Raw genomic sequence first — 15,564 nt, 5'->3', positions numbered from 1 at the left:
CAGAAAACCCCCAAAATTATGGATAAAAACCACAGGAAAACTCTGGATTTTAATGCACAATGGTTTAATGAGAAAGGAGGAAGCGAAATATCGCGGTGAGGATGGAAAACCCCGGGAGAAATGAAGGAAAGAATCGCTCCAGGGCTGGGCATTCCAAGGGGATGAGTCCTGGGTTTTTGGGTGTGGGAAGGTGACACAACCTCATCCCACTTTCAGCCAGGCAGGGATCATGGATGGGACCATTCCGAGGTCGGGAATAAAAAAGGAAAGAAAAAGAAAAGAGAATTTACATAAAAGTGCGAAGCTGAGGATGCTCCGGGAACTGCCGGGATTTGGGGCTGAGGATGCTCCGGGATCTGCTGGGATTTGAGGTTGAGAATGCCCTGGGATCTGCAGGGATTTGGGGCTGAGAATGCTCTGGGATCTGCAGGGATTTGGGGCTGAGAATGCTCTGGGATCTGCCGGGATTTGGGGCTGAGAATGCTCTGGGATTTGCAAGGATTTGAGGTTGAGAATGCTTTGGGATCTGCAGGCATTTGGGGCTGAGGATGCTCCGGGATCTGCCAGGATTTGGGGTTTGGGATGCTCCAGGATCTTCCAGGATTTGTGGATGCTCCGTGGTGACTCTTGGCTCCTTCCCGCTCATTCCTGAGATGTTCAGCAGGGTCTGCAGCTGCCAGAGGATCCGTACGAAGAGTAGGACCTCCCGTAATTGTAGGAGCCATAGGAACCCCCGGATCCCAGGAAGTTTCCAGATCCCAGGAAGTTTGAGGGTGCTGAGGAGCCCACGATGCTCTCCTGGGGGCAGGAGCTGAGGATGGGCCCCGGGAAGGTGATGACCACGGGCGGGGGGTGGATGACAGCCCTGGAGTCCCCACAGGAGGTGACACAGGGCTGGTTCCAGGTATCAGCACAGGGCTGGGGGCAGGAGATGCCACAGGGGGTCAGGCAGCGGGAGCTGGAGCTCTGTCTGTAGGAAAACATCTTCTGGGATCGAGGATGGGTCTGGAACCACGAAGGAGAGGCAGCAGGAAGGTCAGAGACCGATTGAATGGAAGCTGGGCTGGGAGGAGAAAGAGCAGACGGCAAAAAGGTCACAAAGAGGTTCAAAATTTGGGGTTTTCCAGCTTCTCATGTCCTTGTCGCCTGTGCCTCCTGACTCTTAATTATGGAGTCATTTTGACACAAAAATACCCCCAAATTAACAGTAATTAACAGTAAACCCCAAATTAACAGTAACCCCCAAAATGAACAGTAAATACCAAAATTAACAATAACCCCCAAAATTAACCAGAAGTCCCAAAATTAACCATAAATCCCAAAATGAACAGTAATCCCCAAATTAACAGTAAACCCCAAAATGAACAGTAAATCCCAAATTAACAGTAACCTTCAAAATGAACAGTAAACCCCAAAATGAACAGTAAATCCCAAATTAACAATAAACCTCAAAATGAACAGTAAACCCCAAAATGAACAGTAAATCCCAAATTAACAGTAACCCCCAAAATGAGCACTAAACCCCAATCCCTGCTCTGGCCCTGCTGGCCCCACAATTCTGGATCCAAGCAAAGCTCAGTTCAGACCCCGACAGTTCCAGAACAATTCCAGGCTCGGTCTTACCCCTGCGGAGCTTGGAGCGAGTCGGGAGGGTTTGCTGGAGCAGCTCAGAGCTGAGAGGGTTTTTATACCATTTCTTGGGCAATCAGCTGGAGCTGAAACAACCACGGCTGATGAATGATCCAAGAAAAATTCCCTCCACCTCTCATGGCCCAGATAAAGCGATTATTTCGCTCAGCAATTATTACTGTTGTTGTTACATCCACGGCATTACTCAGGCGCAGTAATGATTTATTTTTCTTAATTTTCCTTGTTGCTTTTTTCCTACTTCTGGGATTGCCTCACGATTGCTCAGAGCTTGATCCATCAACACGAGGTGCTGACATAGCTCGGATCCCACCCCGCTTTTTCCGAGGAAAAATTGTGCAATTTCTGCCATTATTGACCCACAGTGACTCCGGTGACTCCGACTCGAGGCACGTTCATCCACAGACACCTTCCTGTGGAATTTGGGAATGGGAAGAGCTCCTTCCCATCCTCCTTGGTCAAGGAATGCTCCCAGTTTCGTTAAATGTCCATGGAGTTTTCCAGGAGAAATCCACGTCCATTTTTTAGGGTATCTGTGGGATCAGCACTGCTGAGGGAGGAGGATTCATGGATTGGGGTGAGCCAGGTCAGGGAGGGGATCCTGCATCACCCCTGGAAAACCTGGGAATGTCCGGGTGCAGCTGAGGCAGAGGTCTGGCTGCAACTTCAGCAGATTTGTTCTTCAGATTTCCCCCTCTCCAGTCATTCATGGATTGCATTTCCTGCTGTGTCTCCATTTTCCATACCCAACATTATTCCCAAATTTCCTCAAGAAATGAGCTTTTCCCCCCCAGAATCCATCCCCTTTATGGAGCTATAAAGTGAACAGTGGGGATTTGAGTGGCCCTGAGAATTCTGTCCCAAAATGTCAATTTTGTTCCATTTTTTCCATTGGTAACTCTTAGGGTAGGAAGCCTGAGGGAGCCTTTCCTGGGGTTTCCCTGAGTTTTCCCAGCCCTCAGAATTTACAGTTAAGAGGATTCACCCAAACCAAAACCGGGATGAGGAAAAACCAGGGAAGGAGAAATTGTGGAGCCACAACCCCCGGGAGTTGCTGGAAATCCCTGTCTGAAACCTCCCCATCCTCCTAAAAGGGCAGAAGGAGAAATCCAGTGGGATCAACCCAAATGAACCCTAAAATTCTTCCTTTTGGGTCCTGGTGTTTGATTCTTCCCCTTGGCTCTGGTGGGATGGCTCTGGTGAGATCCCACCAGGAATTCCGTGCCCGGTTCTGGTGTCCCCAAGCTGTGAAGTTGTTCAGGGGACTGGAGCCTCTCCCTGATGGATCAGGAATGTTGGGAATGTTGGGAATGTGGAGACCCCAGAGCCCCTCCAGGATCTGCAGGGGCTCCAGGGAAGCTGGAGACGGAGTTTTCCTCAGGAACTGCAGGGACAGGACACCGGGAATGGGGCAGGGGGGATTGGGGTGGGATTTTGGGTTGGAATTGTTCCCTGTGAGGGCCTGGCCCAGGGAATTCCATGATTTTCCCAGCCCTGGAATTGTCCAAGGCCAGGCTGGTCTATGGAAGCTGCTCCTGCCTATGGAGCAATTCCACCACAAAAAAATTAATTCCTCAACAATTTTCCCAACTTTGCAAAATCAGCAAAAACGCTGCAGGAAGCGAAACCGCTTCCAAAAAAACTCAAGGAAGAAACTGGAAGGGTGTTGGGAGAAACTGATAATTGCTTTGAGGTGGATAAAACAACCCGAGCCCGGGCAGGGATCGCCTCCCGAGGGTTGGGAAACTTCGGGGATGGCTCAACCCCCTCGGGCAATCCCGGGATGGGATAAAAAGCTCCCGGCTCCCAATTCCTCCCATCCCAGCTCCGGATTCCTGAGATTTCAGCTCCTCGGGCTTCTCCTCTTCGGGTTCTGAGTGAGTCTGGGGGATGCTTGGGGGGTGGTCGCGGTGGGGATCGCTTCTTGGGGAGACTGGGAGAGCCCTGAGGAGGAAAGGAGGGAAAGGGAGAGGGAAAAGGGAAAAAGAGAGAAAAATCTGAGTTTTTGGAGAGGGGGTTACCTGGGAAGGAGGGAGAGAGGAACAGGGAGAAGAGAAAAAGAGGGAAAAATCTGAGATTTTGGAGAGGAACTGTTTGGGAAGGAGGGATGAAAGGAGAAGGAGAAGGACAGGGAAAAGGGAAATAGGGAGAAAAATCTGAGATTTTCCAGAGCAGGTGCTTGGGAGGGAGAGAGGAGAGAAGGACAGGGATAAGGGAAAAGGAAAGGATAGGAATAAGGGGAAAAGAGGAAAAATCTGATCTTTTGGAGAGGAGATGCCTGGAAGGGAGGGAAAGAGGCAGGGGAAGAGAGAGAGGGATGGGGAGAAAGAGAGGAAAATCTGATTTTGAACAGAGGAGCCACATGGGAGGGAGAAGGAGAGAAGGACAGGGAGAAGTGGAAAAAGAGAGAAAAATCTGAGTTTTTCTAGAGCAGGTGCTTGGGAAGGAGGGATGGAGGGAGAAGGAGAGAGGGACAGGGAGAGGAGAGAAAGAGAAAAATCTTATGAGATTTTGGAGAGTTTTCTGAGGGAGGGAAGGAAGGAGAGAAGGAGGGAGGAGGAGAGGGACGGCGAGAAAGGAAAGAGAGAAAGATCCGAGCAGCGGCTGTGCTGTGCTGATTTCCAACGCTGCCTCCTCCTCTCCCTCCCTTTCCCCAGCAGTTCCAGCTCTCTCCTGCCGCCATGTCCTTCTCCAGCCAGCTCAGCTCCCGCTGCTCCGCGCCCTGTGCCGTGTCCTGTCCCCAGCCCTGCGCCGACACCTGGAACCAGCCCTGTGTCACCTCCTGCGGGGACTCCCGGGCCATCATCCACCCGCCGCCCGTGGTCATCACCTTCCCGGGGCCCATCCTCAGCTCCTGCCCGCAGGAGAGCGTGGTGGGCTCGGCGCTCCCGGCGGGGATGGAGCGCCCCGGGGGCCTGCAGGGTTCTCTGGTCTATGGAGGATTCTTCTCCTCCTCCAGGAGCGCCTGGAGCCAGCGCGGAGCCGGGGGCTGCGGGCCCTGCTGAGCCGGGAGAGGGAAGGGGAAACCTGGGGGAGAGGCAGCAGGAGCTGGGGCAGGGGCTGAGTGGGGGCACAGGGATCTGTGGGGCTGGGAGATGCTGTGAATCCATGGGAAATGTTCAGGATCCATGGGAACTGCTCAGGACCCATGGAAACTGCTCAGAATCCATGGGAAATGTTCAGGATCCATGGGAACTGCTCAGAATCCATGGGAAATGTTCAGAATCCATGGGAATTGTTTAGAACCTATGTGAACTGCTCAGAATCCATGGGAACTGCTCAGGATCCATGGGAACTGCTCAGAATCCATGGGAAATGTTCAGGATCCATGGGAACTGCTCAGAATCCATGGGAATTGTTTAGAACCTGTGGGAACTGCTCAGGATCCATGGAAACTGCTCAGAATCCATGGGAAATGTTCAGAATCCATGGAAAGTGTTCAGGATTCATGGGAACTGCTCAGAATCCATGGGAAATGTTTAGAACCTGTGGGAACTGCTCAGAATCCATGGGAATTGTTTAGAACCTGTGTGAACTGCTCAGGATCCATGGGAACTGCTCAGAATCCATGGGAAATGTTCAGAATCCATGGAAAATGTTCAGGATCCATGGGAACTGCTCAGGATCCATGGAAAATGTTCAGAATCCATGGAAAGTGTTCAGGATTCATGGGAACTGCTCAGAATCCATGGGAAATGTTTAGAACCTGTGTGAACTGCTCAGAATCCATGGATTGTTTAGAGCCTGTGGGAAAATGCTCAGATCCATGGAACTGCTCAGAATCCATGGGAAATGTTCAGAATCCATGGAAAATGTTCAGGACCAATGGAATTGCTCAGAATCCATGGAAAATGTTCAGAACCTGTGGGAACTGCTCAGAATCCATGGAAAATGTTCAGGATCTATGGGAATTGTTCAGGACCCATGGGAGCTGCTCAGAATCCATGGGAAATGCTCAGCATCCATGCAAAGCCCTCAGCACCCCTGGGATCTCCTCAGCACCCCTGGGAGCTGCTCTTCCTCTCCTCTTTCCTGTTTTTAATGTCATGTTTCCCCAAATTTGCCTCTTCCGTCCTCCAACCCCGAATTGTTTGCCCGCTTTTATCCCAATAAACTTCTGTGTTTGCATTCATATCTCTTGGATTTCTTCTCTTTTTTATAAAACCTCTGCAAGCCCATGAGACCAAACCATCCTGGAGATCTTGGGAGGAGGGTTTGGCTCCTCCAGGGAATGTTTTTATGGATTCACCCATCGGAAAATTCCCATTTCACCTTCCCAGAGAACCAGGTGGGACAAAATATTCCATCAAAAATTTACGTGTCCACTCCAGAAATGCTTCAAGAGCTCATCCCACCCCAACAGAAAACTCCAAATCGTGATGCAGAAGGGATTTTATTGGGGCCAAGCAATGGGATTCATCCCGCCACAGCAGCACCACAAGGAATTCCAGGGGAATTCAGAGGGAATTCCAGGGGAATTCAGAGGGAAATCCAGGGGAATTCAGAGGAAAATCCAGGGGAATTCGGGCAAATTCACAGCAAAGCAGAATTGATGGGAATTGTGAGTGGGGATCTGATCCAGAGGGAATCACTGGGCTGGGACCGCTCCTGGGATCATTCCTGGGGTCGTTCCTGGATCATTCCTGGATCGTTCCTGGGTTCAGTCCTGGGATTGTTCCTGGGATCGTTCCTGGAGTCATTCCCGGGATGAAGGAGCAGCCCCGGCCCCTCTCGGAGCCCTCCCCTCGCTCACAATTTGTGGATTTATTTCTCGTTCTGCTGCTTTTGGTCATGCGGGGATCCTTTGCTGGGCTTGGGACGGTGGGGGTGGGAAGGGAAGGGTTTTTCGGGGTGGGACGGGAAGGGATCTTGGGGGTGAGAGGGAAAGGGTCTTTCAGGGTGGGTTGGGAAGGGTTTTTCAGGGTAGGTTGGGTAGGGTTTTTCAGGGTGGGTTGGGTAGGGTTTTTCAGGGTGGGTTGGTAGGGTTTCAGGGTAGGTTGGGAAGGGTTTTTCAGGGTGGGATGGGAAGGGTTTTTCAGGGTAGGTTGGGTAGGGTTTTTCAGGGTGGGACGGGAAGGGTTTTTGGGGACGGGAAGGGAAAGGTTTTTGGGGGTCAGAGGGGAAAGGTTTTTGGGGGTGAGAGGGGAAAGGTTTTTGGGGGTGGGACGGGAAAGGTTTTTGGGGGTGGGAGGGGAAAGGTTTTTGGGGGTGGGAAGGGAAAGGTTTTGGGGGGTAAGAGGGGAAGGGAATTCCGGGATAGAAGGAGGAGGAGGAGGAGACACCTCCCAGCTCGAAGGAATTTCCCATTCCCAATGGGAATGCGGAGCCCACGATGCTCTCCTGGGGGCAGGAGCTGAGGATGGGCCCCGGGAAGGTGATGACCACGGGCGGGGGGTGGATGACGGCCCGGGAGTCCCCGCAGGTGGTGACACAGGGCTGGCTCAAGGCGCTGGCACAGGGCTGGGGACAGGACACGGCACAGAGCTGCTGGGAGGACATCGTGGGGCTGGGGGTGACAGAGAGGGGACAACGTGAGGGGACAGAGCAAAGGGCAACCTTCATTTATCATTTATCATTTATCATTTATCATTTATCATTTATCATTTATCATTTATCATTTATCATTTATCATTTATCATTTATCATTTATCATTTATCATTTATCATTTATCATTTATCATTTATCATTTATCATTTATAATATTTTGTTATTTATATTTATAGTTATAGTTACTTATTATTTCTTTTATTACTTATATTTATTAATTATAATATTTATTTATTCATTTTATTTATTTTTATCATTCGCTATTTATTCATAATTTATTATTACCCTTGTTTATTTATTTATTTATCCGAATATTCATGTTGCCAGTGTTCATATATCCCAATATTCACATTTCCAATTTTAGTATTTTCAGTGCTCATAGTTCCAACATTCACATTTTGAATAGGCATATTTCTTTATCTTCATATTTAAAATATTCATTATTTTAAAATTCATCTTTTCAATATTGGTATTTTCAGTGTTCGTATTTCCAATATTCATTCATCCATCCATCCATTCAAATATTCTTTTCAATATTCCTATTTCTATTATTAATCTTTTCAATTTTCATATTTATAATACGAATATTTCTTATATTCCTATTTCTTATATTCATTTATTAAATTAATCTCTGAATTAATGCCATTTTATTTTATTAACACAAATTTTACCCCATTTATTTCGAACTGTTCTGTTCCCAAATCATGAACCATCTCCCACCACTCCATGCGAATTTTTAGAGGCAAAAATTCACAATTTTTACAATTTCCGAGCTCAAACCCTGCCCGACCCCCCAGATCTGACTTACGCGGTGGCACAGCAGGAGATGGGACGAGAATGGCAGAAAAATGATTTTAAACCTCTCTGCAGGAGCTTTTATAGAGCCTCACTTCGGGCCGGGGGAAGGGAACCACTCCTGTCCTCTTTGTCCCCATTGTCCCTCAAATGCCTTTTGCTTTTTTCGCTTTTGTCTCTCAATCCAGGTATTTGTGATCATTGTTTCTCCCAAAACTCCACCTGGCTCTCCTTTAAATCCCGGAGATTTTGGGATGTCAGACAGGGAGGGCGATTCCCACCCTTGGCACAACTCCCGAGCTGAAGATTTGTTTTGCTGTGAGCTTCCATATCGACTTTTTTCCCCCCAAATTGTACCAAAATCCCTCAATTCAATATCCCGGCCTCTCCATCCCCTGTTTTTGTTTCTCCAAACAAAAAATTCCTGGCTCAGAGCCGGCGCAGGAGATGAAAGGAGCGAGGCCTGGGGCTCCTCCCTGGATCTCCTTCCCCTCTGAATCAACAGCCGGGGCTGGGATTTCACCTCAGACTTTTTAATAATCCCCGTGAGGAAATCGGCCCCAAAAATTGCCCAATTCCCTCGGGGTGCCGGGAAAACAAGGGGTTGGATGTGAAAAACAAGGGTTTGGCATCGTCCCGAGATCAGAGTGCGCCGACATTAAAATTTAAATTAAAATTAAATTGTTTTGGCAGCAGCTCCAGCCGGTGCCACCACTGGGGAAACGCGATTTCCAGGGAAGGAGCGACGCAGAAATCCAGGGATCATTCCCAGCCCCTGAGGAGGAGGAGGAAGATTTTGGGGGGAAGATGAAGAAGGGCAAACAATGATTCAGGAATTTAGAGATGTTTTTGACAGAGATCTTTTGCCTCTCCCATGGTCACTCCTGACTCAGGACCCCGCACCCTCCCCAGACTTCCCCCAGGAGCTGCTGAGCCCGCAGAAAATCCAGAAAACCCCACTTTATTAAGTATTAATTAGCAATAATCACCTTTTCTCTTGCTCTTTCCAGGCCCGCCCCTTCCACGCCAGACGGGGAATCACGGGAGGCTCCGCTGATGGTTTTTATTTTTAATTTTTTCTGGCAGAGACGATGAAGAGAAACCCAGAGGATTTATAAAAACATCCCGCGGCAATGCGGGGAACCACTGGGAGGAGATCTCGGGCACGGCCGGGACTTGTCAGCGAGATTAATGTCATTAAAATGTCATTATCCCCTGGAAATTTGATTTTTTTTCTGACACTGAAGGGCCCAAATTCCCATTTTCCAAAATTACCCAGAATTTGTGGCTGGGAGGAAACCACCATGGGCTATTCCTGGAAATCAAACGGAGCATCTGGGAGAGAAATGAGGAATCCCAGGAGGAAGAGAGAGGTGGAATAACCCCAGGGCAGGGTGGTGCAGAAAATGGTTTTTAATGGACACGAGAAGTAGAACCGGCACTCACAACAACACAAAATTAACAGGGACACCTTTAATATCCCGAATTCCCGCCAGAATTCCCACTTTTCTCACAATTCAGCCCCTCATCCTTGGAATCGAACCCTCGGGAAGTTTTCACCAGGGGCCACAACTTCCTTGCTTTTTTTTTCTTTTCTTTTCTTTTTCCTTCTTTTTTCTTTTTTCTTTTTTTTTTTTTTTTCCTCAAATCCATCATTCCAGTTTTAGGGCACGTAACCCAAATAAGAGCTGATTAATTAACATAAAATTAACATTCCAGGTCCAGGCGTAATCCAGCCTGGGAGTGTTTGGGAAGCGTTCTGGCTCCCTTTGTTGTGCGGAAGCCCTGGGATATTTTGGGGCGGGGGTAATTGCGGGGAATGACCCGGAATTCCAGCCCCAACGTGGCCATTAGGGAAGCACGAACCGAACATGGTCTTTAGGATAAAAACAGCGCCCGGAATGGCTCGGAATGGGATGAGCAGGACACGCCTGGCATCCCAAACTGCCCCGAGGGATCCGCTGCTGGCACCGACTCCTGGAATTTGGAGCTCCAGGTCCCTCCCTGGGACGAGAGGTGGAGAGGAGTCCTTGGAAAAGCAGTTCAGGAAAGTTTGGATGCAGAAATGTGGGGGAAAAAAAAGCTTGGGTTTGGCTCAGTTCCCTTTGTTTAGAGGGAAGAAAATCCCCAAACAGAGCTGGGTATGAACAGGACACTAACAATTCCCGTTTTGCTTCAATCTGAAGGTTTTATCTTGGAAAATGCAGGGCCAGGTTTTTTAGGAATAAAATATTTTATCCCAGAAAATGCAGAGCCAGGTTTTTTTAGGAATAAAATATTTTATCCCAGAAAATGCAGAGCCAGGGTTTATTTTAGGGATAAAAACTCTCATCCCAGAAATGTAACCCTGAATTTTACCTTTAGTCAAGTTTGGAGCAGTCCAGGAAGAGCCTGGAGGTCGCCTGTCCCTCTATCCAAGGCTGAGTGTCCCCAAGAGAGCCCAAGGAGCAGAGGAAAAAGGGAATTCAGAACGAATTTGATGCAGCAGCATTTTAATGGGAATGCAAAGTGGAGTCGAACATTTGAAGAGAGAATAATGCAGACAAGGAGGAGCCGACTCCCAGAAAAGACCCAAAATCACCCCAAATCACCCCAAATCACCCAAAATTGTGATCAACTGCTTTAACCTGACCCCTTCCAGCCCGACACCCCCTCCCCTGACACTTGCTGAGACCTTCCAATCCCCACCATTCCCCAAATCCCTCGGTTCCGATCCACGCTCGGTGTCGAACTGGGCAGAGAAAGTCCAAAGCACAGACAGAAGAGGCAAAGCCCCAAGAAGAAAGAAAAGCCTGAACTAAACTAAAGCTCTATCCTAGACTCAAAACGCGTGGTCCTGGTTTCCAGCGGCGCTTCCCTCTCCGGCAGCCTTCGGGTCACACATTCCGTATTCCTTCGCTTCTTCCCTCGTTCCTTTCCGTGGTTCTTTCCCTCCAAAACCGCTCAGATCTTCTTGCAGAGGCCCCTCTGGCACGGGTGCTTCCAGCGGGTGGAGAAGGTGTAGGAGCGCTCGGGGACGCACTTGGTGGCACAGGGCGTGGCACAGGGCGTGGCACAGGGCGTGGCGCAGGTGGGAACGCACTTGGTCACACACTTGGTGGGACAGGGAGCCGGGCACGGCGCCGGGCACGGCGGGGCGCACTTGGTGGCGCACTTGGTGGCACAAGGTGCGGGACAGGGCGGAGGACAGGGTGGAGGACAGGGTGGGGCACAGGGCGGGGCACAGGGCGGGGCACAAGGCTGGGGACAAGGTGGGGGACAAGGCGGGGGACAAGGCGGAGGACAGGGCGGGGCACATTTGGTGGCGCACGGAACAGCGCACGGGGTGGCACAGGGCGGGGCACACGGGGTGACACACGGGGGGTCACACTTGGCCACGAACTCCAGGCACTCCAGGCCCTTCTGGCCCGTCCCGATGGGCACGCCCGCCTCCAGAGCCCCGGCCAGCTCGGCCGACTCGGTGGAGCCCACCACGGTCTCCTGCGGGTACGTGGTGAGGATGGGACCCGGGAAGGTGACGACCACGGGTGGCGGGAAGATGATGACCCGCGAGTCGGGACAGGCCACCACGCAGGGCTCGTTGCAGGCGGCGGCCCGCGGGTCCGGGCAGGGCTCGGCGCACACGGTTTTCTCGCAGGACATCTTGCGGCTTGGCTGGACCTGAAAGGAGGGGACAAATGTCAGTCCCAAGGAGCTGGAGGGATGGGGTCAACCCCTGGAAAGGCACGAGGTGGTGGGTGGGTTGATAACCGCCCTGCTTTACTTGGCTTGGCTTTTCTTGGTGACTTTCCAGAGCCCTGAGATCTTAAACACCTCCCTGGGGGCACCAAAACATCTCCCTGGGGACACCAAACCACCTTTTTTGGGGACACCAAAACACCTCTCTAGGGACACCAATCCACTTCTTTTGTGGACACCAAACCAGCTCTTTTGGGGACACCAAACCAGCTCTTTCGGGGACACCAAAGCACCTCTCTGGGGACACCAGAACACCTCTTTGGAACCCCAAACCACCTCTTTCAGGAACACCAAGCCACCTCTTGGACGACAACAAAACACCTCTTTGGGGACACCAAAACATCTCCTTGAGGACACCAAATGACCACTTTGGGGCTGTTGTTTAATTAATATCTGTTTTCTCCTGTGCAATTTGGGCTCCAGAGGTGGAGCTCAGTAAAATGAGGGCAACACATAAAACACTGAAGGAATGGAAAACAGGAGAGGTTTTACTGTACCAAATTTGGACAAAGTCCGGGCTGAGAAGATAAAAATCCATGGAATATCATCCCTGTGATGGAATTGATCCATAAGGATACCGATAATTATGGATTTAGTGCTGTCAGTTCATAACAGGTGCCTTTGCCACAGATATTGAGCACAAAACTCACTCGGAAAATTCAATAAAAACCTTTTGCAAGATCATGAGGAAAAACTGAAGCACAACAAAAACCTGAAAGCAGCTGGCCCAAATTTAAATTTCAGAGGGATTAAAACTGTTCCCAAACCAGGGCTGAATTCTTCTTACTGGTTTTGAAATAAATTTATGGGCGGGGATTTGGAAAACAGCACAAAAGTCCATTTCAAGTTGTCATTTCAACCATATCCAAATTCCACCTCAAAGCACTGAGTGAAGGTGCCGCTCAATCTGTTGTTGCAGATTAAATTGAATATTTTGGGCTCAGCCCAGGTGATTATTTCTTATTTAAGCTGCGTATTGGAGAAGCCTGGGTGGGGTTGAGTTTGACTCAAGCCATTTTTGTTTTCTTTCCTCATTCTAAACACGATGCCTGAATGTGCATAATTCACCCAAATGTAAACCCTAATCCAGGTGCTCTCCTGAGCTTCCCACCCTTCAAATCTGCTACAACGCTGAATTCCCTGTCCTTGACCTGACCCTGATCACAGACCAAACCAGAGGGAAGGAATAACTTAAAACCAGACCTAAACACAAAGCACAACACATCCGAAGCAGATTCAAATATTCTCACTTTGCATAAAACCAAAGCTTTGCATAAACAGAACAAAACCACATAAAGCATCTTCCCAAGTTGACATTTTTTGTGTCATTCCTGTATCTGCTGCATAGGAAAACCAGGAATTTTGTAGTGCCACATCCACAGGGATGTTGTGTCCTCATCCACAGGCGACTGCAGCTCTGCCCATCTCAATATTTCTAAAACTCTAAAACTCTAAATTTCCACACCACCTCTGCCCAAAATCAGATAAAAATTGGAAGCCACAAGTGCAGAACCGCCCTGCCAGTGAAAGTTGCTGGCTGAGGTATTTTAAGGTTATCTAAAGGTTGTATCCATTAAATTTCCATAAAGCAATGGAATTAGATGGTTTTAATATTATCTAGATTGCAAATACATTTTTAAATTTTGATCCCGCTGCGCTTCTGGATGAATAATCAAAATTACTTTGATTATTCCATGAAAATAAATGGAATTGCTTTCCAGACCGGCAGAACACGAATCCAAAATTCAGCGCTGAGTTGAACGTAAACATTTTTTTTAAAAAAATAGTCTCATTTTATTATTTTAGGAAGAAGTTATATCAGAATCCAACTTACTCAGTTCACCGAGGAGAAGCCAACAGGACCCGCTGGAAGCTCCCTGAGTCAGGAATGGTTTTTATATCCCTGGCTGGACCACCAGGCTGATGCAAGAAAATAACGTCATATTTGGGCATTAGGTCCCATTACTCCCCAAACCAAATTTGAGGGGTAATTACAGTAATTGCTTTGCTTTGCTCACTGTTTGTGTTGATTACCCTTTTCTCACCAGCACGTGACCGCCGTTGTTTGGTCCTGGATTCTTCTCATTTCAGAGTTTTGAGGCTCAAATTTATTCCTGCAGCTCTGCCAAGGTGAAAACTCGGGCTGAGCTCGGCTTTGCAGCAGCTCCTGAGCTTTGCAAGGCTCGTCCTTGCAGCTCCTTAATCCCAGGATTTGTTTTCCTGGCCTCCAAGAATGCAGCAGAGCCTAACCCAGCATTAGCCGTGAGTGTTCCTGGCTGCTTCCAAGCTTGTTGGGACGTGTTTATGGGAATGGCCAGACTGGAGTGGCCGAGTCGGCTCCCAGAGCCACTCCCGGCTGAGCCCGTGGGGCTCTGGCTCCTCATTTGGTGTCCGAGTCCAGGATCCGACTCATCCCAAGTTCCAAACCTCCAGGAGTTCCACCTCAGCGTGAGGGAGAACTTCCTTCCATGGAGCCGCTGCCCAGGGAGGGCAGAATTGGGATTGTCCCTGTCTGGAGTCATCCCAAACCCACGTGGACGTGTCCCTGTGTCACCTCCTTTGGGACAACTCCAGAGTCACTTCCAACCCCAACAATCCTGGGATTCCGGGATATAAAACAGCACCAAGAGTTGATGGGGCCGGTGGAGCCCTGGTTTAGCACAAAACTCCTCCTCTGCCACAAAACTCGTGCCCAGGAAGAAATCGGGAGTGGGAAAGTTCCTTTTGGGAAAAGTGGGATGGTCAGAGGGATGCAGGTGTGGGATAAATCACTCCATCCCCAGTTCCTTTCCTGGTGGTTTTGGTCACCAGAAAAATGCTGGAGTGTGGAGGAGTGTGGGAAACTGGAGGTGAGGGGAGAAGCCACCAAAGACAACAATTCCCTGTTTAACACAGGGAAAACCAGGAAAAAAAAGCCCAGGATTTATTTAAGGTCACTCAGGACAACTTTGGATCCAGAGGACAAAGAGTTCCAGCCCCAGCTGGTGCTGGGGCAAAGCAGAAATTCATGGCATGCTGGAAGCTCAGCCCCCGAGGGGAGAGAAGCCCGGTCCCATTCAAATCCCCAAATATGGCCTGATTTGGGAAGGTGAGTGTTTGGCCAAGTGGATTGAAATGGTATCATTAGGATAACAAACACAGGGGCAGGCTTTTAATCCCGAAGAAGCAGAGGGATCCGAATTCCCGAGGCTGAGTCAGGGGGATCACGTGGGTGGCCCTGACACATTTGTTTGGAAGGGACGCTATGATTCAGTCCTGCTTTAATACCCGCAGCCTGTCATTAACTTCAGAGAGCCACGGCCGCTTTGCATGGGTAAAACATGAGTGGGTGTTTGCAAAACCATCCCCAAGCATTTCCTCACAGCATTCCCCATCCCTGCTTTTGCCCAGGGGAGCCTCTGGGATCGCTCTGCTTCCAGGAGGGAACAGAGCATGGAGGTCGTGACAAAAATAAACCAAAAAAAAAAACCCAAACAAACAGGAAGGAGGGAAATGAGCCCAGGAAATGTTGGGGGTGCTCAAAAACAACAGGTTTGGGGTGGCAGGTGCTGGGATTGTGGTGCCAGCGTGATCCAGGGCTCCTCAGCTGAGTGTGACACAAAATTCCAGAGCTGGGAAGGTGGGATGGGCCCCGGAGAGAGGATTTGAAAGGAATCACAGAAAAGGGATGGTTTAGGTGGGAAGGGACCTTAAAAGTCCCCTCATCCCACACCCTGCCATGGGCAGGGACACCTCCCACCATCCCAGGTTGCTCCAATTCCCATCCAGCCTGGCCTTGGACATTTCCAGGGATGGGGCATTAATGGATCAGGATCAGTAGGAGCTGTCAGGGGCTG

General features: G+C 49.6%; 2 protein-coding genes across 2 annotated transcripts; one reads left to right on the top strand and one right to left on the bottom strand.

The window, feature by feature from the left end:
* Positions 1 to 657: 657 nt before the first annotated feature.
* LOC135457674 (scale keratin-like) lies at positions 658 to 984 on the bottom strand. Its single transcript, XM_064732383.1, has one exon. The coding sequence runs from the start codon at positions 982 to 984 to the stop codon at positions 658 to 660; it is 327 nt and encodes a 108-aa protein (XP_064588453.1).
* Positions 985 to 4,328: 3,344 nt separating this feature from the next.
* On the top strand, positions 4,329 to 4,652 carry LOC135457661 (beta-keratin-related protein-like). The gene has a single exon (XM_064732359.1). It carries the CDS (start codon positions 4,329 to 4,331, stop codon positions 4,650 to 4,652), a length of 324 nt encoding a protein of 107 aa, XP_064588429.1.
* The last annotated feature ends 10,912 nt before the right edge of the window (positions 4,653 to 15,564 follow it).

This window comes from Zonotrichia leucophrys, chromosome 25, assembly GCF_028769735.1.
Source record: "Zonotrichia leucophrys gambelii isolate GWCS_2022_RI chromosome 25, RI_Zleu_2.0, whole genome shotgun sequence".
In the NCBI taxonomy this organism is placed as follows: domain Eukaryota; kingdom Metazoa; phylum Chordata; class Aves; order Passeriformes; family Passerellidae; genus Zonotrichia; species Zonotrichia leucophrys.
Note: the sequence above shows the minus strand (reverse complement) of the source record. Positions and strands in the feature narration are given on the sequence as shown.

What these genes read in the sequence shown, in the direction of transcription:
- LOC135457674 (XM_064732383.1), bottom strand. Translation starts at nt 984, where the DNA reads ATGTTTTCCTACAGACAGAGCTCCAGCTCCCGCTGCCTGACCCCCTGT.
- LOC135457661 (XM_064732359.1), top strand. Translation starts at nt 4,329, where the DNA reads ATGTCCTTCTCCAGCCAGCTCAGCTCCCGCTGCTCCGCGCCCTGTGCC.